The sequence below is a fragment of the Lethenteron reissneri genome, chromosome 59 (assembly GCF_015708825.2).
Source record: "Lethenteron reissneri isolate LAM-NWPU_2019-01 chromosome 59, ASM1570882v1, whole genome shotgun sequence".
In the NCBI taxonomy this organism is placed as follows: Eukaryota; Metazoa; Chordata; class Hyperoartia; order Petromyzontiformes; family Petromyzontidae; genus Lethenteron; species Lethenteron reissneri.
The window spans coordinates 982215-1002131 of NC_083837.1; the positions used below are offsets into that span (position 1 = coordinate 982215).

The 19917-nt window shown below is 53.5% G+C and overlaps 1 protein-coding gene across 1 annotated transcript in view; it reads left to right on the top strand.

Annotated features, from left to right (window-relative positions):
* Nucleotides 1-394: 394 nt before the first annotated feature.
* TUBGCP5 (tubulin gamma complex component 5) overlaps nt 395-19917 on the top strand; it is a 30158-nt gene continuing 10635 nt past the window's right edge. Inside the window, exons 1-16 of the mRNA XM_061575802.1 lie at nt 395-606; nt 2546-2703; nt 2809-2862; nt 3758-3866; nt 5288-5384; nt 6534-6607; nt 7552-7690; nt 8635-8752; nt 9457-9546; nt 10290-10383; nt 10861-10962; nt 11686-11791; nt 15925-16262; nt 16722-16837; nt 18486-18721; nt 18859-19198. Coding sequence (XP_061431786.1) covers nt 2588-2703; nt 2809-2862; nt 3758-3866; nt 5288-5384; nt 6534-6607; nt 7552-7690; nt 8635-8752; nt 9457-9546; nt 10290-10383; nt 10861-10962; nt 11686-11791; nt 15925-16262; nt 16722-16837; nt 18486-18721; nt 18859-19198 — 2129 coding nt within the window. The 5' untranslated portion in view covers nt 395-606; nt 2546-2587. The remainder of the gene's footprint in view (nt 607-2545; nt 2704-2808; nt 2863-3757; nt 3867-5287; nt 5385-6533; nt 6608-7551; nt 7691-8634; nt 8753-9456; nt 9547-10289; nt 10384-10860; nt 10963-11685; nt 11792-15924; nt 16263-16721; nt 16838-18485; nt 18722-18858; nt 19199-19917) is intronic.

Below are 19917 nucleotides of genomic sequence, written 5' to 3' on the forward strand. Positions count from 1 at the left end.
GGGTTGTCATTGCGCGGCACGGCCGGAAGATCACACGCGGGATGACGTCACGGTCGATGGTTTCACGCGCAGGATGACGTCAAGGCCGACGGTTCTGCTGGCAGGATGACGTCACGCCGACGGTTCCACGCGGGGGATGACGTCGAGGCCGAACGGTTCTGCTGGCGGGATGACGTCACGATCAACGGTTTCACGCGCGGGATGACGTCAAGGCCGACGGTTCTGCTGGCGGGATGACGTCACGATCAACGGTTTCACGCGCGGGATGACGTCGAGGCCGAACGGTTCTGCTGGCGAGATGACGTCACGGCCGAAGGTTTCACGCGCGGGATGACGTCACCGCCGCGAGACGTGGTGACGTCGCTATGAACAACCGTGTCCGTGACGTCACGGCGACACCAAGCACAGTGGATGTACAGTGTGCAGGCGAACGAGACGTGGAGCGTGTGAAAGTTGCGTGTGAAAGTTGCGTGTGAAAGTTGCGTGTGAAAGTTGCGTGTGAAAGTTGCGTGTGAAAGTTGCGTGTTCGTGTTTAAAAGCTTCCAACAGAAGGAAGGAATCGGAGTGAACGGGCGCTGCAGGCCAGAGCGTCCAGCCGCGTGGTTTGTAAGTTGCGAGGTTCTTTTTTATACTTCGCGAGGCTGAAACTTTATTGTTGAAGTCCGGGACGTGCCTCTCTCTGTCTGTGTGTGTGTGTGTCTGTCTGTGTGTGTGTCTGTGTGTTTGTGTCTGTGTGTGTCTGTCTGTGTGTGTGTGTGTCTGTCTGTGTGTGTGTGTCTGTGTGTGTCTGTCTGTCTGTGTGTCTGTGTGTGTGTGTCTCTTGTGTGTTTCTGTCTGTGTGTGTGTGTCTGTCTGTGTGTGTGTCTGTCTGTGTCTGTGTGTGTCTGTGTGTGTGTCTGTGTGTGTCTGTGTGTCTCTGTGTGTGTGTCTGTATGTGTGTGTCTCTGTCTGTGTGTGTCTGTGTGTGTCTGTGTGTCTCTGTATGTGTCTGTGTGTGTGTCTGCCTGTGTGTGTGTCTGTGTGTTTGTGTCTGTGTGTGTCTGTCTGTGTGTGTGTCTGTGTGTGTCTGTCTGTGTGTGTGTCTGTGTGTGTGTGTCTCTTGTGTGTTTCTGTCTGTGTGTGTGTCTGTCTGTGTGTGTGTCTGTCTGTGTCTGTGTGTGTCTGTGTGTGTGTCTGTGTGTGTCTGTGTGTGTGTCTGTGTGTGTGTGTCTCTTGTGTGTTTCTGTCTGTGTGTGTGTCTGTCTGTGTGTGTGTCTGTCTGTGTCTGTGTGTGTCTGTGTGTGTGTCTGTGTGTGTCTGTGTGTGTGTCTGTATGTGTGTGTCTCTGTCTGTGTGTGTCTGTGTGTCTCTGTCTGTGTGTGGCTGTGTAGTTGTGTGTCTGTCTGTGTTTGGGTCTCTATCTGTGTGTCTCTTGTGTTTTCTGTCTGTGTGTGCCTGTCTGTGTGTGTCTGTCTGTGTGTGCCTGTCTGTGTGTGTCTGTGTGTGTGTCTGTCTGTGTGTGTGTCTGTGTGTGTGTCTATCTGTGTGTCTGTCTGTGTGTGTGTCTGTGTGTGTCTTTCTTTGTGTGTGTCTCTGTCTGTGTCTGTCTGTGTGTGTCTCTCACGTAGGTTAAAAATGTAAATGAAAAAAAACAACTAAATGAAATCACGACGTTTCGGAGGCAACACGCGTTACTGTTGCTTGTGTTGCTGCTACTGCTGCTGGTTACTGATTGTATTCCTACTACTGCTACTGGTTGCTGACTGTGTTCCTATTGCTTCTGCTCCTGCTGCTGCTGCTGCTCCTGCTGCTGATGCTGCTGCACCTACTGCTGCTGCTCCTGCTGCTGCTGCACCTGCTGCTGCTGCTGCTGCTCCTGCTCATGCTGCTGCTGCCGCTGCTGCTGCTGCTGCACCTGCTGCTGCTGCTGCTGCTGCTCCTGCTGCTGCTGCACCTGCTGCTGCTGCTGCTCCTGCTGCTGCTGCTGCTCCTGCTGCTGCTGCTGCTCCTGCTGCTCCTGCTGCTGCTGCTGCTCCTGCTGCTGCTGCTCCTGCTGCTGCTGCACCTGCTGCTGCTCCTGCTGCTGCTGCTGCTCCTGCTGCTGCTGCACCTGCTGCTGCTGCTGCTCCTGCTGCTGCTCCTGCTGCTGCTGCACCTGCTGCTGCTCCTGCTGCTGCTGCTCCTGCTGCTGCTGCTGCTGCTGCTCCTGCTGCTGCTGCACCTGCTGCTGCTGCTGCTCCTGCTGCTCCTGCTGCTCCTGCTCCTGCTGCTGCTCCTGCTGCTGCTGCACCTGCTGCTGCTCCTGCTGCTGCTGCTGCTCCTGCTGCTGCTGCTGCTCCTGCTGCTCCTGCTGCTGCTGCTCCTGCTGCTGCTGCTCCTGCCGCTGCTGCTCCTGCTGCTGCTGCTGCTGCCCCTGCTGCTGCTGCTGCTCCTGCTGCTGCTGCTCCTGCTGCTGCTCCTGCTGCTGCTGCTCCTGCTGCTGCTGCTGCTGCTCCTGCTGCTGCTCCTGCTGCTGCTGCTCCTGCTGCTGCTGCTCCTGCTGCTGCTCCTGCTGCTGCTGTTGCAGGTGACGTCCTGCCCATCTCCGGGAGGCGAGGCACGAGTCCGCATGGCGGGGCGTGAGGCCGAGCGGCAGGCTCGCGAGCTGGTTCGGGCCGTGACGGAACTGGCGCCCGGCACCGCCAACTTCTCCCTGGCCACCAGCTTCGTGGCGTCCACCTTGAGGCGAGTGCGGCTGCGTCGTCTCATCATCTCAGAAGCCTTCGATTACTCGACCTAATTGGCGCGTGTAAGCCGATGGTGGTAACTGTTGTTGTTATTGTTATACAGGTTTCACCGATATCTGGACGTGGACCGACACAAGGTGATCCGTGCAATAGATGGGTGAGTGACGCGTGGCATTTAGCAAAATTAAGTGCAGGGCTAAATTAATGTGAGTGGCTTTGTCTTGATTTTGTTTGTGCAGTCATTGGTTTCCAAGCTGAGATCTCACAACTCACTTCTAAACTAAACTTAAACACTATTTTTATTATTTTACCAGGTAAGGCCCACTGAGCTATGCAGTTATTTTTTACAGAAGCGAGCCGGCCACAAACGATAGCCCAACGAAGTGGCTTATCACGTGGACATTTTAGCAGGCGAATACTCTAAACGCGTGACGTTGATTTTAAATGCGGAGGGATAAAAACAGAGAAAACCCATGCGACCACGGGGAGAGACACGCATGGAAATTACAAATATACAACCGGTGTCAGGGTCGGGTTCGGACCCACGACCTCCTGTGCACCAGGCGAGGTAGTTAACATCTTGCCACCGTGTGCGCTGCGGGCAGAGGTCGCAATCGGGTACCCAATACCTGTACCATACCCGATATCCGGCTACCCGTACCCGGCCGGGTACGGCTACCCGTTTGTGACCCTGGTGCGGCCGGGTACGGGTACGGGTAGGCCGTGAGTCACTGGTGAGTAACTGTTTGTCACTCATTTCCCAACGTCTTGTCTCTTCTCACAATTCAAGTTCCTAGAATCAACCCACCCGCGCCTGCAAAATGGCTTCATCCCAGAGGTTGCAATCAGGTACCCGATACCCGTACCCTACCCGTACCCTGCTGGGTACTGGTAGGGTACGGGTACGGCCGGGTACGGGTACCCGTTTGCGACCCTGGTGCGGCCGGGTACGGGTAAGGAATCAAAACCCGTTTGCGACCTCTGGCGCAGGAGAGGCCTCCTTCACGAGCGAGCTGCCACCCCCCCCCCCCCCCCCGCGTGTGCGCACGCAGGATTCATGAGAAGCTGCTGGTGCATTCGGACGCGCTGAAGGCAGGCAGCTGGCGGAGCCTCACCCACGGCTTCCTACACTCACCCCTCCTCCTCACCACCGAGCACAATGTGAGCCCATCGGCTCGCCGGAGCCGGAGTCGAGTAAACTAAATTAGAAGTAAACTGAGCAATTTTTTCTTGGTTCTTTCGGTAAAGTCACGTAGAAGGGAAATAATAAAATAATAAAAATAAAACGTAATAAAATTCTCACGACGTTTCGGCCACAACGCAAGCAGCCGTCCTCAGGTGAAGAACAGGGCTGTCGGAAAGACGCTGAGGACGGCTGCTTGCGTTGTGGCCGAAACGTCGTGAGAATTATTTTATTATGTTTTATTTTTATTATTTTATTATTTTCCTTCTACGTGACTTTACCGAAATAACCAAGAAGATGAATCCCTGCAGTCACCAAAGCTTTAAATCGAAATTTGAGCAATTTTTGTTTTAACAGCTAAGGCCCCACTGAGCTACTCTGCAGCTCTTTGCTCAGAAGCGACCCTGGCCACCACAAATGACAGCTGTACGAAGTCGCGGCGAAATCTACGGCAGCCAAATACTCTAAAAACGCACGTCACGTCGTTTCTAAACGTGGAGGAAAAAACCGGAGAAAAATCCACGCGACCACGGGGAGAGCATGCAAAATACAAATATACAGCAGGCGTCAGGGTCGCGATCGCACCCATGACATCCTGTATACGTACGTAGCCAGCCTTGCTAATCGGAGGTGCAGTGTTGAGTGTATGGGCAGTGTTGAGTCTATGGGTGGTGTTGAGGCTATGGGTGGTGTTGAGTCAATAGGTAGTGTTGAGTCTTTGGGCAGTGTTAGTCTATGGGCAGTGTTGAGTCTATGGGTAGTGTCAGTCTATGAGCAGTGTTGAGTCTATGGGCAGTGTTAGTTTATGGGCAGTGTCAGTCTATGGGCAGTGTCAGTATATGGGCAGTGTTGAGTCTATGGGCAGTGTTGAGTCTATGGGCAGTGTTGAGTCTATGGGTAGTGTTGAGTCTATGGGCAGTGTTGAGTCTATGGGCAGTGTTGAGTCTATGGGTAGTGTTGAGTCTATGTGAAGTGTTGAGTCTATGGGTAGTGTTGAGTCTATGTGAAGTGTTGAGTCTATGTGTAGTGTTGAGTCTATGGGCAGTGTTGAGTCAATGGGTAGTGTCAGTCTATGGGCAGTGCTGAGTCTATGGGCAGTGTTGAGTCTATGGACAGTGTTGAGTCAATGGGTATTGTTGAGTCTATGGGTGGTTGTGAGTCTATGGGCAGTGTCAGTCTATGGGAGAGAGATTCCCGTTGATTCCGAATTTGTAGTTGCGATCTCCTGTAGGGACCTCCGATGAGCACGGTCGGCTACGTGCGTTGTGAAAGAAGTTCGAGGCGCACACGCACACAGATGTTGATGGCGACGATGACGACGATGATGACGACGACGATGACGACGACGACGGTGACGACGACGACGATGATGACGTCGATCGCGTGCGCTCCGTGCCAGACGGAGGCTCACTATGCCGTGCTCTTCCTGCTGCTCGCCTTGTCCGCCTCTCCGTCGAACTCCGAGTACACGGAGCGCCCCGTCGCCCAGCCTCCAGGTAACCGCGGCCGCCCCCACCTGTGAAACAAATAGAGCTTCACAACTCATCGGATTCCTCCGGGATGAACAAATGTTGCGATCCTGATCTCGCGCGAGCGCGGTGCAGCTTGCGATAGCTTGCGGCAGCTTGCGACAGCGGCGGCGGTGATTGTAGCGGAGGTTGCCGTTGCAGTTCGCATCCAGTGATCAACGCCGGGGGGGGGGGGGGTGGGGGGCATGGGGTTGGTGGGGGGGCGGTGCAGCGGCGATGCTAAATATTAAGTGACTGCCTCAGTGGGCTTTGCCTGCTAGGATGGGGATGGTTTAGTTTCATTGCTATGGGAGTTGCACTACGGTTGTAACTGTTGTTGTGACGTTCTTACCCCGTGCCCCTACTTGATATCTGCGCAAAGAATTGCTTCATTAGCTCATCGGATTACTCCTGCAGTCTAAATAAATATTCTGATTGCTCGCATTGCTGACCGCAGAAAGTTTCCGAGTGAACGCCACCGACTGACTGTAAGAGTGGGAAGTGCTAAATCCAGGTGGCGGTGCCGATGTCGAAGCGATTATAGCGGTCGCCGGACATTGGCGGCGTCGATTGCATGCTACTTACGTACAAATGTTGAACTTCTTTCGCACCGTACGTAGCCAACCGTGCTAATCGGAGGTGCGGGGGAATGACAACAAACTTAACACAAAATGCAGTTCGAAAGAAAGTCGTTTTCAATGTAGATGATGATGTTGATTTAAAAGCGCATAGCTCCAGTGGCTTGCTAACATCGGAAGGAAAGAGCGTTCCAGACGGCCGCAGAAGGGCATCTGAAAACGCGCGATGATGCGGCGACCACCGTCTTTGTGCGAGGGGTTAGCCTAAGCCGCTGTGAGGAATGACCGGAGTTTGCTGGGTGGTTTATGCGTCGCCTTGACTAGACCAGCGAGGTATTGTGGCTCATTTGTGTCAAGCGTTTAGCGTGTAACGAGCACGACATTTGTAACGAGTTTGATCGGCAACCGGAAGCCTATCCGAGCACTGGACGGACACGCTCGGATCTTGTGGTACCCGTCACGACGTGGGTACTGCAACATTCGACGTTACGAAGTTAGGCGGAAGGAAGCAAGGAAGGACAGAAGGCTGATGACCTCTCGACCTTGATCGTTTCGCCAGCGGCGGAGGAGGCGTTTGACTGGGCGAGCTACCTGCGGGAAGACGTCTTCGCGGGGCCCTACCCGGACACGCCCGTACGTATTCACGCACACGCGCACACGCGCACACACGCACACACGCACACACGCACGCACACACGCGCGCACACGCACACACGCGCACACACAACTTTTTTATTTATTTACTAGGATTATTGTTTTACCAGGTAAGGCCCCCACTGAGCTACGCAGATTTTTTTCAGAAGTCACCTGGCTATCACAAATGATAGCTCAACGAAGTGGCTTATCACGTGGACATTTATGGCAGCCAAATATTAAAACGCCGATTCTAAATACGGAGAAAGATCCACGCGGCCATGGGGATTGAGCAGGACACAGCAAACTCCAAATATACAGTTTAACACGTAGCCTTTCGCGACCAAATATACAGCAGGCATCGTCAGGGTCGGGATCGAACCCACGACCTCTTGTAGACCAGGCGAGGTTGTTAACATCTCACCATGGAGAGAGAGACACGCAGACTCCAAATATACAGCAGCAGGCATCGTCAGGGTCGGGATCGAACCCACGACCTCTTGTAGACCAGGCGAGGTTGTTGACATCTCACCATGGAGAGAGAGAGACACGCAAACTCCAAATATACAGCAGCAGGCATCGTCAGGGTCGGGATCGAACCCACGACCTCCTGCACATCAGGCGAGGTAGTCAACATCTCCCAGCCAGCGTGGCGGATTTATCTTGAGCGTGGCTGCGGCTCATGCCCGTGTGACCAGGGTTGGCGGATCACGCCGAGATGGCGCCCCGTGAAGTAGCGAGACCAACAGAGTCTGCTGCCTACCACGAGGCAGTGTCACGGCGCGGCCCGGTGCTGCAGGTGACGTCACCAAGCCCTGCCCCCCACCACCTCCCATCCCGCGGCACACGCGTGGCAACCCACGGTGGCACACACGCACGCTCGCACCCTCCCGGAGATTCGGCTCGGTTAACGACGTGCGGGGCCACGCTTGCTGTCTGTGCAGGAGTGGTCGGAGGAGGATGAGGAGGAGGAGGATGAGGAAAAGAAAGGATTCCGTCGTGTGGACTCGGGGATTCAGGCCGATCGGAGTCCCGTGCTGCACCCCGGTCCTCCCAAGGGCACGGACGTCTCAAAGCCAGCAGGTTCTTCCTCATCATCGTCGTCGTCGGCACCATCATCATCGTCGTCGGCATCATCAGCATCATCGGCATCATCGGCATAATCATCATCGTCAGCATCGTCATCTTTGTTATCATCGTCATCATCGTCAGTATCATCGTCATCATCATCATCGGCATCATTATCAGCATCATTATCATCATCAGCATCATCATCATCGTCGGCACCATCATCATCATCGGCATCATCATCGTCCTCATCGTCAATATCATCGTCATCGTCAGCATCGTCATCATCGTCATCATCGTCATCATCGTCATCATCATCATCATCGTCAGCATCGTCGGCACCATCATCATCATCGGCATCATCATCATCGTAGTAGTTGCGTTCCTGAAGAACGCCGCGTTCCTGACAAAAACCGCGTGAAATAACGAATAAATATGCAATGTAGGGGTAAAGCGTCAGCGCGTGAGATGCGTTACGCGGGGCTGAACAACGACCGAGGCGCGTGGGGCAGCATCTGGAAGCATCTCGCAGCATCCCAGCGCCTCGCCGAGGCTGCCGCACGGCCGCTTGTTCCGCTCGCCCGATCGAGCTGCAACCGCGTTACAAAAAAAAATAATTTAGCATTCACCCGCTGCTACTAACAACTTTCATCGCGTTGTTGTATCCGCGCTCATCGGAGAACGGGACTGTACGTGCATCGGCGTGGAAGAGTAGGCCAAATTTCCTCCCTCCAGAGAGGTGGCTCCCGTAGAGCTCCGTCCGGTGGAAGCCGGCAGCGGTGATTGGGGTGGTTGGTGGTGACGTCGGTGGTGACGTCGGTGGTGACGTCGGTGGTGACGTCGGTGGTGACGTCGGTGGTGACGTCGGTGGTGACGGTGGTGGTGACGGTGGTGGTGATGTTGGTGGTGACATTGGTGATGACGTCGGTGATGCACGTGGCGTGTGTTGTTGTGTTTAGAGAAGGAGAGCTGTGACTATCGCTGGCTCCGTGAGCACCTCGTGCGTCGATACTGGGCTGTCCCGTCTCCCCACTGCCCGTGTAGCACTCACCTCCACTCCAACTTGGCCAAGGCCTGGTAAGGCCATGAACACAGCACCCTGTTGTATTATGTAAAGACACGGTGTTCATAACTGGTGGGAAAAACTTACCCCCTTGTGTGCATTTCGTTACATCTGTACTAGTACATATATACGAGTACAGATTAGACACACACACACATTACGCACGTACACATACACATTATTACAAATGCATTACAGCATACCCACGTAACATACAACCACATACAGACAGACAAACGTACATACATACTCATGTGCACACACACACCAACAACAATAAGAACACACACAAGAAAAAGATGCCCCACATAGTCTTTACAGGCTGCAGGGGCAAGTGCTGTTAGCGAGCACCTGTGAAGGCCGGCACGGCACACGAGGGGGGTGGGTGGCCAGCACCACGCCCGGCCGCCTTTGTTTCCCCAGTGGCGATGTTGACGCACCGCACCAGGTACTCATTTCAGGCTGAGTCGACCTAGGAGAGGCCCAGGACCGGTTCAGATAATCGTCACTGGTGTTGGCCATGAGCGGGAATCGAACCCGGGTCGCTAGGTTCATAGCGCAGCGCGCTAACCGCTACACCACCGCTCCCCACTCACACACTCACACGGACACATCTGCCCGCACACACGTGGATATGTACGCACGCCCACGTACCGCCTCCTCCGGCGCCGCCGCCCTGTGTCCACGCGCGATGTCTCTGCTGTGTGTGTGGCGACAGGGAGGGGTTCCTCTGCGAGACGGACGCCCTGTCCGTGCCCCGGGCAGGTGCTGTGCTCACTGAGGCACAGCTGGTGAGGGAGACCCTGTGGTGAGTCGACACCATACTCTGCCTCGCTCCAAAGACAAAGATCCCCCGTGTAGCCTTAACGGAGTGTTGGGGCAAGTGCTTTTAGCGAGCAGCACCTGTGAAGGCCGGCACAGCACTCGAGGGGGTGGGTGGCCAGAACTAAGCCTGGACAGATTTGTCTCCCCAGTGGCGACGTTGCACACGGTACCGGCTACTTATTTGAGGCTGAGTCGACCTAGACGAGGCCCAGGACCTGTTTAGATATTCGCCACCGCTGTTGGCTGTGAGCGGGAGTCGAACTCGGATCGCCGGGTTCGTGGCGCAGCACACTAACCGTTGTGCCACCGCTCCCCCATCGCTACACACACACGTACATGCGGGTTGTTGTAGTTTACTGTTGAAAGATGTGGGTTGGTGTTGAGGCTGTGAGTTGGTGTTGTAGGTTACTGTTGAAGGATGTGGGTTGGTGTTGTGGGTTGTTGTAGGTTACTGTTGAGGCTGTGGGTTGGTGTTGTGAGTTAGTCTTGAGCCTATGAGTTTGTGTTGTAGGTTTGTGTTGAGGCTGTGGGTTGGTGTTGTGAGTTAGTGTTTAGCCTGTGAGTTTTTGTTGTAGGTTGGTGTTGAGGCTGTGGGTTGGTGTTGTGAGTTAGTGTTGAGCCTGTGAATTTGTGTTGTAGGTTGTTGTAGCTTCCCGTTGAGGCTGTGAGTTCGTTGTATCACCCGGTGATGTTGAGTGACATTGGCGTGTCCCGTGTTTCCACCAGGCTACTGATGGGCACCACGAACCTCTTTGCGTTTGAGGTGCATCACGGGAAGGTGACGGTCCGCGAAGGCATCGGCGTCACCCACCTTACTCCGGTAACGCAGCCCCGCAGCTCGGCTGTGGCCGGGACCCTACATTTTGTGAGATTATTAAACGAACGAATCGCGTGGCCGCGTGCGTGGCTTCCGGAGTCAGAGATCCAGCGATCGAACCACCGGCGTCTCAGCTGACTCCGACGACGGCGGCTGAGTAGCCGCGCAGCGACGGACGCCAATTCGCGGTGGCTTCGCCACGGCGCTTGCGCCAGGCTGGGTGCACCTCGTGAACTGTCGAAGGCTCCCACCAAGCCGCATGGTGCATACATCATCAGAGTTATGTTTTTTGTTTGCATTCCGACTGCAGGTATTGTGGCCTATGCAAACATGACTCCTTGTAAAAAAGGTGTCAGTTTTGTTGCCAGATAGAAGGGTAAAAAAACAATTATCAGGTGCTACTCGCCCACAGCACTTGCCCTAACAAGTCTGTTAAGGCTACGCGGTGGGGGGGGGGATCTTTGTCTTTGTGCGTGCCAGGCGAGTCTGCGAGCGCTGCTGGGCGACGTGTGCGCGTTCGGCGAGGTGACTCTAAGGCTCCAGGCCTTCGTCGAAGACACGACGCGGCCGGCCAGCGACGAGGTGAGGACGACGGGGGACACGCGGTGACCCCCGTAGGGGGCGAGCGTCTGGCGTGCGTCGGTGGCGCTGTGAGAGGTGGCGCTCTCCGCCTAGCCCCGGCGTAGCTGCGTGCACACGCACGGCTCGCCTTGGTATTCCCCGGGCTGGGGATACGCGGGCTGCTGTGGGTACGTGGCAATGTCCCAGGGGGAACGCGAGGCGATTTGTAAAACGCCTGAAATGACATCGTACGTGGGAGGCGTTGGCGAATGACCGCACTGTATGAATCTCCGTCAAGCTCCGTCACCGTCGGTGGCGCTCTCCGCTACAGTCCGTCACGCCTCGTCACCCTCGGTCGCGCTCTCCCTAACGCTTCGTCACGCCCCGTCACCGTCGGTCGCGCTCTCCCTAACGCTTCGTCACGCCCCGTCACCGTCGGTCGCGCTCTCCCTAACGCTTCGTCACGCCCCGTCACCCTCGGTCGCGCTCTCCCTAACGCTTCGTCACGCCCCGTCACCGTCGGTCGCGCTCTCCCTAACGCTTCGTCACGCCCCGTCACCGTCGGTCGCGCTCTCCCTAACGCTTCGTCACGCCCCGTCACCCTCGGTCGCGCTCTCCCTAACGCTTCGTCACGCCCCGTCACCGTCGGTCGCGCTCTCCCTAACGCTTCGTCACGCCCCGTCACCCTCGGTCGCGCTCTCCGTCACGCTCCGTTATGCCCTGTCACGTGGTCACGGCTCGCAGGCTCCGCCGTGCCGCACGCTGCAGGCGTTCGCCTTCTCCCTCGCCGAGTACCTCGGAGCCTTCCGTCGGGAGCTCACCGACGTGGAGCGGCGCGCCATGCGGCAGGGTGAGTTACACGCACCTCAACGCAGGGCGCCGGTAGGTCTCGGCAAGGCAAGGTAATTTACCCTTTTTACCGGGTAAAGGCAAAGGGTTAGGGTGTCGACATGCCAAGGGGTAAGGTAAAGGGTAGGGTAAAGGTAGCGCGAAGTATTACCCGGTGAATACCTTGTTTACCTACTACCTTGTTTACCTACTACCTTGTTTACCTACTGCCTTGTTTACCTACTGCCTTGTTTACCTACTACCTTGTTTACCTACTGCCTTGTTTACCTACTGCCTTGTTTACCTACTGCCTTGTTTACCTACTACCTTGTTTACCTACTGCCTTGTTTACCTACTGCCTTGTTTACCTACTACCTTGTTTACCTACTGCCTTGTTTACCTACTGCCTTGTTTACCTACTACCTTGTTTACCTACTGCCTTGTTTACCTACTGCCTTGTTTACCTACTACCTTGTTTACCTACTACCTTGTTTACCTACTGCCTTGTTTACCTACTACCTTGTTTACCTACTGCCTTGTTTACCTACTACCTTGTTTACCTACTGCCTTGTTTACCTACTGCCTTGTTTACCTACTACCTTGTTCACCTACTGCCTTGTTTACCTACTGCCTTGTTTACCTACTGCCTTGTTTACCTACTGCCTTGTTTACCTACTGCCTTGTTTACCTACTACCTTGTTTACCTACTGCCTTGTTTACCTACTGCCTTGTTTACCTACTACCTTGTTTACCTACTACCTTGTTTACCTACTGCCTTGTTTACCTACTGCCTTGTTTACCTACTACCTTGTTCACCTACTGCCTTGTTTACCTACTGCCTTGTTTACCTACTGCCTTGTTTACCTACTGCCTTGTTTACCTACTGCCTTGTTTACCTACTACCTTGTTTACCTACTGCCTTGTTTACCTACTACCTTGTTTACCTACTGCCTTGTTTACCTACTACCTTGTTTACCTACTGCCTTGTTACCTACTACCTTGTTTACCTACTACCTTGTTTACCTACTGCCTTGTTTACCTACTACCTTGTTTACCTACTACCTTGTTTACCTACTGCCTTGTTTACCTACTACCTTGTTTACCTACTACCTTGTTTACCTACTGCCTTGTTTACCTACTGCCTTGTTTACCTACTACCTTGTTTACCTACTACCTTGTTTACCTACTGCCTTGTTTACCTACTACCTTGTTTACCTACTACCTTGTTTACCTACTGCCTTGTTACCTACTGCCTTGTTTACCTACTACCTTGTTTACCTACTGCCTTGTTTACCTACTACCTTGTTTACCTACTACCTTGTTTACCTACTGCCTTGTTTACCTACTACCTTGTTACCTACTGCCTTGTTTACCTACTGCCTTGTTTACCTACTACCTTGTTTACCTACTGCCTTGTTTACCTACTACCTTGTTTACCTACTGCCTTGTTTACCTACTACCTTGTTTACCTACTACCTTGTTACCTACTGCCTTGTTTACCTACTGCCTTGTTTACCTACTACCTTGTTTACCTACTACCTTGTTTACCTACTACCTTGTTTACCTACTGCCTTGTTTACCTACTACCTTGTTTACCTACTGCCTTGTTTACCTATTGCCTTGTTTACCTACTACCTTGTTTACCTACTACCTTGTTTACCTACTACCTTGTTTACCTACTGCCTTGTTACCTACTACCTTGTTTACCTACTACCTTGTTTACCTACTACCTTGTTTACCTACTACCTTGTTTACCTACTACCTTGTTTACCTACTACCTTGTTTACCTACTACCTTGTTTACCTACTACCTTGTTTACCTACTACCTTGTTTACCTACTGCCTTGTTTACCTACTACCTTGTTTACCTACTGCCTTGTTTACCTACTACCTTGTTTACCTACTACCTTGTTTACCTACTACCTTGTTTACCTACTACCTTGTTTACCTACTGCCTTGTTTACCTACTGCCTTGTTTACCTACTGCCTTGTTTACCTACTGCCTTGTTTACCTACTGCCTTGTTTACCTACTGCCTTGTTTACCTACTGCCTTGTTTACCTACTGCCTTGTTTACCTACTACCTTGTTTACCTACTACCTTGTTTACCTACTACCTTGTTTACCTACTACCTTGTTTACCTACTGCCTTGTTTACCTACTACCTTGTTTACCTACTACCTTGTTTACCTACTACCTTGTTTACCTACTGCCTTGTTTACCTACTGCCTTGTTTACCTACTACCTTGTTTACCTACTACCTTGTTTACCTACTACCTTGTTTACCTACTGCCTTGTTTACCTACTACCTTGTTTACCTACTACCTTGTTTACCTACTACCTTGTTTACCTACTACCTTGTTTACCTACTACCTTGTTTACCTACTGCCTTGTTTACCTACTACCTTGTTTACCTACTACCTTGTTTACCTACTACCTTGTTTACCTACTGCCTTGTTTACCTACTACCTTGTTTACCTACTGCCTTGTTTACCTACTGCCTTGTTTACCTACTGCCTTGTTTACCTACTGCCTTGTTTACCTACTACCTTGTTTACCTACTACCTTGTTTACCTACTGCCTTGTTTACCTACTACCTTGTTTACCTACTGCCTTGTTTACCTACTACCTTGTTTACCTACTGCCTTGTTTACCTACTACCTTGTTTACCTACTACCTTGTTTACCTACTACCTTGTTTACCTACTGCCTTGTTTACCTACTGCCTTGTTTACCTACTACCTTGTTTACCTACTGCCTTGTTTACCTACTACCTTGTTTACCTACTACCTTGTTTACCTACTGCCCTGTTTACCTACTACCTTGTTTACCTACTGCCTTGTTTACCTACTGCCTTGTTTACCTACTACCTTGTTTACCTACTACCTTGTTTACCTACTGCCTTGTTTACCTACTGCCTTGTTTACCTACTGCCTTGTTTACCTACTGCCTTGTTTACCTACTGCCTTGTTTACCTACTGCCTTGTTTACCTACTACCTTGTTTACCTACTGCCTTGTTTACCTACTGCCTTGTTTACCTACTGCCTTGTTTACCTACTGCCTTGTTTACCTACTACCTTGTTTACCTACTGCCTTGTTTACTTTGCCTTGTTTACCTACTACCTTGTTTACCTACTGCCTTGTTTACCTACTGCCTTGTTTACCTACTGCCTTGTTTACCTACTGCCTTGTTTACCTACTACCTTGTTTACCTACTACCTTGTTTACCTACTGCCTTGTTTACCTACTACCTTGTTTACCTACTACCTTGTTTACCTACTGCCTTGTTTACCTACTGCCTTGTTTACCTACTACCTTGTTTACCTACTGCCTTGTTTACCTACTGCCTTGTTTACCTACTACCTTGTTTACCTACTACCTTGTTTACCTACTACCTTGTTTACCTACTGCCTTGTTTACCTACTACCTTGTTTACCTACTACCTTGTTTACCTACTGCCTTGTTACCTACTACCTTGTTTACCTACTGCCTTGTTTACCTACTGCCTTGTTTACCTACTACCTTGTTTACCTACTACCTTGTTTACCTACTACCTTGTTTACCTACTGCCTTGTTTACCTACTGCCTTGTTTACCTACTGCCTTGTTACCTACTACCTTGTTTACCTACTACCTTGTTTACCTACTACCTTGTTTACCTACTACCTTGTTTACCTACTACCTTGTTTACCTACTGCCTTGTTACCTACTACCTTGTTTACCTACTGCCTTGTTTACCTACTGCCTTGTTTACCTACTACCTTGTTTACCTACTACCTTGTTTACCGCTCGCTAAAAGCTCCGTGGCGCAGTCCGTGGCCTCCATTTAAAATTGGAATCATCGAGAGTATTCAATATGAGTAAAGCGCTCTACCTCGCATTCACCTGTTATACACCTTGTTCATGTGTAGTAGTACCCCAGTAATTACCCTGTAATCAGGTCATTTGTATGGGGTAAGGGTAAAGGTAGGCTCGTTGTTTTTACCTTTTACCTTGCCTTGCCGAGGCCTAGGCGCCGGCCTCGGTGCACCCCCCCCACCCACCCCCCCCATGAGCGTGGTTAGCGAAGTGCGTACCGATACAAGTTGGGCGTACAGCGCCTCGCGAACCCGCGTGTGACGCCGCGCGTGACGCCCCGGTGTGTCTGCGTGTGTCCCAGAGGGCCCGGCACTCACGCTGTCCGCGCTGCTGGAGGAGTTGCGCTCGCGACGCTCCGGGCTGCTGCAGCTGAGACGTGCACTGGACGAGGGCATCGAGCCGCACGGGGGGTCGGGCGGGGGGTCGAGCGGGGGGTCGAGCGGGGGGTCGAGCGGGGGGTCGAGCGGGGGGTCGAGCGGGGGGTCGAACGGGGGGTCGAGCGGGGGGTCGAGCGGGGGGTCGTCCGCTGCCGCCGTCCTCTGCCCCGCGCCCCCCGCTCACGTGCGCGCGGCCCGGCTCATCAACGCGCTGCACCGTGCGGCGGTGGAGCATCACAACACGGGGCACGCCACGCACACGGTAACAACAACAACAACATGGGGCACGCCACGCACACGGTAACAACAACAACAACACGGGGCACGCCACGCACACGGTAACAACAACAACAACATGGGGCACGCCACGCAAACGGTAACAACAACAACAACACGGGGCACGCCACGCAAACGGTAACAACAACACGCCACGCACACGGTAACAACAACAACAACAACATGGGGCACGCCACGCACACGGTAACAACAACAACAACACGGGGCACGCCACGCAAACGGTAACAACAACAACAACACGCCACGCACACGGCAACAACAACAACAACACGGGGCACGCCACGCACACGGTAACAACAACAACAACAACACGGGACACGCCACGCATCACAGAGACGCAATGCGTCTTTGTGATGCCTGTATGTCGTGCGTGGCGTCTGTGTGATGCGCGTCGTGCGTGGTTACGTGGTGTCTGCGCGTGCAGGCCCAGCTGCTGCTCACTCTGTTTGTGAGCTCCCTGCGGCCGTCCCTGGAGATGGCCGGTGAGTGCGTGACCCTCGGCCACCTCCACGACCCCGCCGGGGAATTCATCCTGGAGAGGTGAGCGACCCGCCCCATAGACGACACTTTTATATATTTAAAGACTTCTATTGTGGATGATGTTGGCCTACTGTGTGTTAAACTGACGTAGCAGTAGGTTTTCGCGACCAATATCATCCATAACGCAGGTTTTTTGTGGGTTAGATCGCGTGAATATGAACGTGTGGTTAAGCACCGCCACCACCCGACACAGCCGATCAGTGAGGTTTGTCACGTCAACATAACGGGCGACTCAACCGCTATTGGATACCCATTGTAATTGATTTGCATTCATGAATCCCCCTTAGCAAGCGAAGGGCTCACAAGTGACGCCATCACGTCAGAGGTCGCAAACGGGTTTTGATTCCTTACCCGTACCCGTACCCGGCCGCACCAGGGTCGCAAACGGGTACCCGTACCCGTACCCAGCCGTACCCGTACCCGGCCGTGCCTGTACCCGGCCGGGTACGGGTAGGGTACGGGTATCGGGTACCCGATTGCGACCTCTGGGATAAAGCCATGTTGCAGGCGCGGGTGGGTTGATTCTAGGAACTTGAATTGTGAGAAGAGACAAGACGTTGGGAAATGAGTGACAAACGGTGACTCACCAGTGACTCACAGTCTACCCGTACCCAGCCGCACCAGGGTCGCAAACGGCTACCCGTACCCGGCCGGGTACGGGTAGCCGGGTATCGGGTAGGGTACGGGTATCAGGTACCCGGTTGCGACCTCTGCATCACGTCTATCGTTCTAAGGAACGAAGCGGGAGGATTGCTCCACAAGTTTGTCTGCGGCCTGATGATGCCGGTTGTGATTGCTGGCGAAACGTCGCACTCGGATTGTAAATGTTGCTGGTTTACTCTCAAACACGCAACCGGTTAGTGCTGTACTAGTGACGAATTGGCCACTTTCCGTTTACGTAACAAACCTTACGAATGGTCTGTTTCGGGTGGTGGCGGGTTTAACGAAACATTTAGATATTTACGCGATCTAACCCAAAAAAACCTCTGTTATCGAATTTAAATATTTCTATGGAGCGCCTTCGCTCGAGGAGGGGCGAGGGGAGGGGAGGGGATGGAGAAGAGGTGAGGCTTGAAGAGAGGAGCGGAATGAGGTTAAGGAGGGGGACTGCTTAATGTACAGGGTCAGTGTTGAGTCTATGGGCAGTGTTGAGTCTATGGGCAGTGTTGAGTCTTTGGGCAGTGTTGAGTCTATGGGCAGTGTTGAGTCTATGGGCAGTGTTGAGTCTATGGGCAGTGTTATGTCTGTGGGCAGTGTTGAGTCTATGGGCAGTGTTGAGTCTATGGGCAGTGTTATGTCTGTGGGCAGTGTTGAGTCTACGAGCAGTGTTGAGTCTATGGACAGTGTTGAGTCTTTGGGCAATGTTGAGTCTATGGACAGTGTTGAGTCTATGGGTAGCAGTGCTGCTCAATGTGCAAGGGAAGTTGATTCAAGTGGAGGGGTGCAAGGAGGGAGAAGCACTGGGAACGGCATTGGGCACAGGCAGAAGGAGGACGAGAGGGCGGACGTGTGTTGGCGATGCGCCGTTTATGGAAACCCGCTGCGACGTGCGTTCACGTGACGGTTGACCAGTCCTGCGTCGCCATCTCGCCCTGCGTGTGTGGACGCGTCCGCCCGCCCGCCCGCCCGCCTGTTGCGACTCGCGCAGAAACCGCGTGGTCTGCGAGGAGCACGAGGACTTCTGGCAGAAGGCGTTCACGCTGCGCGACTTCCCGCGGGACGGAGGCCGCCGGTCGGCAGACGGGGGGGTCGGAGCAGGAGACGGAGTTCCCTTCCTCACCCCCATCCTGGACAAGCTGCTGCTCGTGGGGAAGTCCTGCGCCCTGCTGCTGAGCCTGCAGGGAGAGAAAACCGCCAACGTCCCCGCTTCGCCAGACCGTGGGGGTACGGCCTTCACGCAGTAGCTCAGCGGGACCTTAGCTGGTAAATAAAAAAAGAAGAAAGTTTTGACAGAGACGGTGCGGTTGAGCCCGTGTCCGGTTCTCCCCCCTCCCCCCCCGCCTCTCTCTGTCCGGCACCAGAGCTGGGCAGCCGGAGTCTCTACGACCTCTTCGTGCGTTCTCTCCTCGTGCACCTCGGGGACGGCCACCGCCTCCCCGTGCCGCCGACGACGCCGCCGACGACGACGCTGGCGCCGCAGCCACCGGTCACCGTCGCCCTCCCCGTGAACGACGCCGGCGCCGGCGCAGAGCGCAGCTCGGCGAGCCGCGGGGGGACCGCGGCCGCGCTGGTGGTGGATAGAGGGGGCGGCAGGGGCGGTGGCGGGGTGAGGCACGTTCTGCACGAGGTGCAGGAGGCCGTAGGGAGGCACCTGCTGGAGCCCGCTACCCACGATCCTCTGCTAGCGTACAACTTCTCAAGGTGCGTTGGGCACACAACTCTTCATCACTGGCACTGCCACCTCTCCTGATTTTCCCAGGACCCCGGCCCTCTTTGTAGAGGTAGCCGGTCAATCGGCAGATTCCGGCGTGGTGAGGTGTAGCGTGGGTACTTCCACCTCGAGCGATGACGCGCCGGCTTTGCGTGGAAAGAGTAGGCCAAACGACCCTGTGGCAGGGCTCACCAGAGCTCGCTCGCATGGTGAGTGAGCCCTGGAGGGCGTGAGCAGACGCGCCCGCCCGCCCGCCCGCCGTGCAGGGGACGTGAGCGAGCAGTTGCGGGGCCCGCACCTACATGCAGCGGCATCTCGATGCGCCGTCCACCGCTGATTCGCGTTGTCGTCCAAACCCTGCCGTCGCCCTGCGGCAGTCTGGGTAACTAAGATTCATCTTCTTGGTTCTTTCGATAAAGTCACGTAGAATGGAAATAATAAAATAATTATTTTTTTACATAATATTATAATAAAATAAAATTATTTTATAAAGTTGTATTTTTATTATTTTATTATTTCCATTCTACGTGACTTTACAAAAAGAACCAAGAAGATGAATCCCTGCAGTCACGAAAGCTTTACATCGAAATTTAACTAAGATTTCTTCTGTTGATCGTCTTGATTTTTTCGCAGATGGTTTCCAACGGTGTGCCAACCACTGAGCCCACCCATCCTCCGCTCGTTCGAAACGTGCGTTTAGAAGTAACTA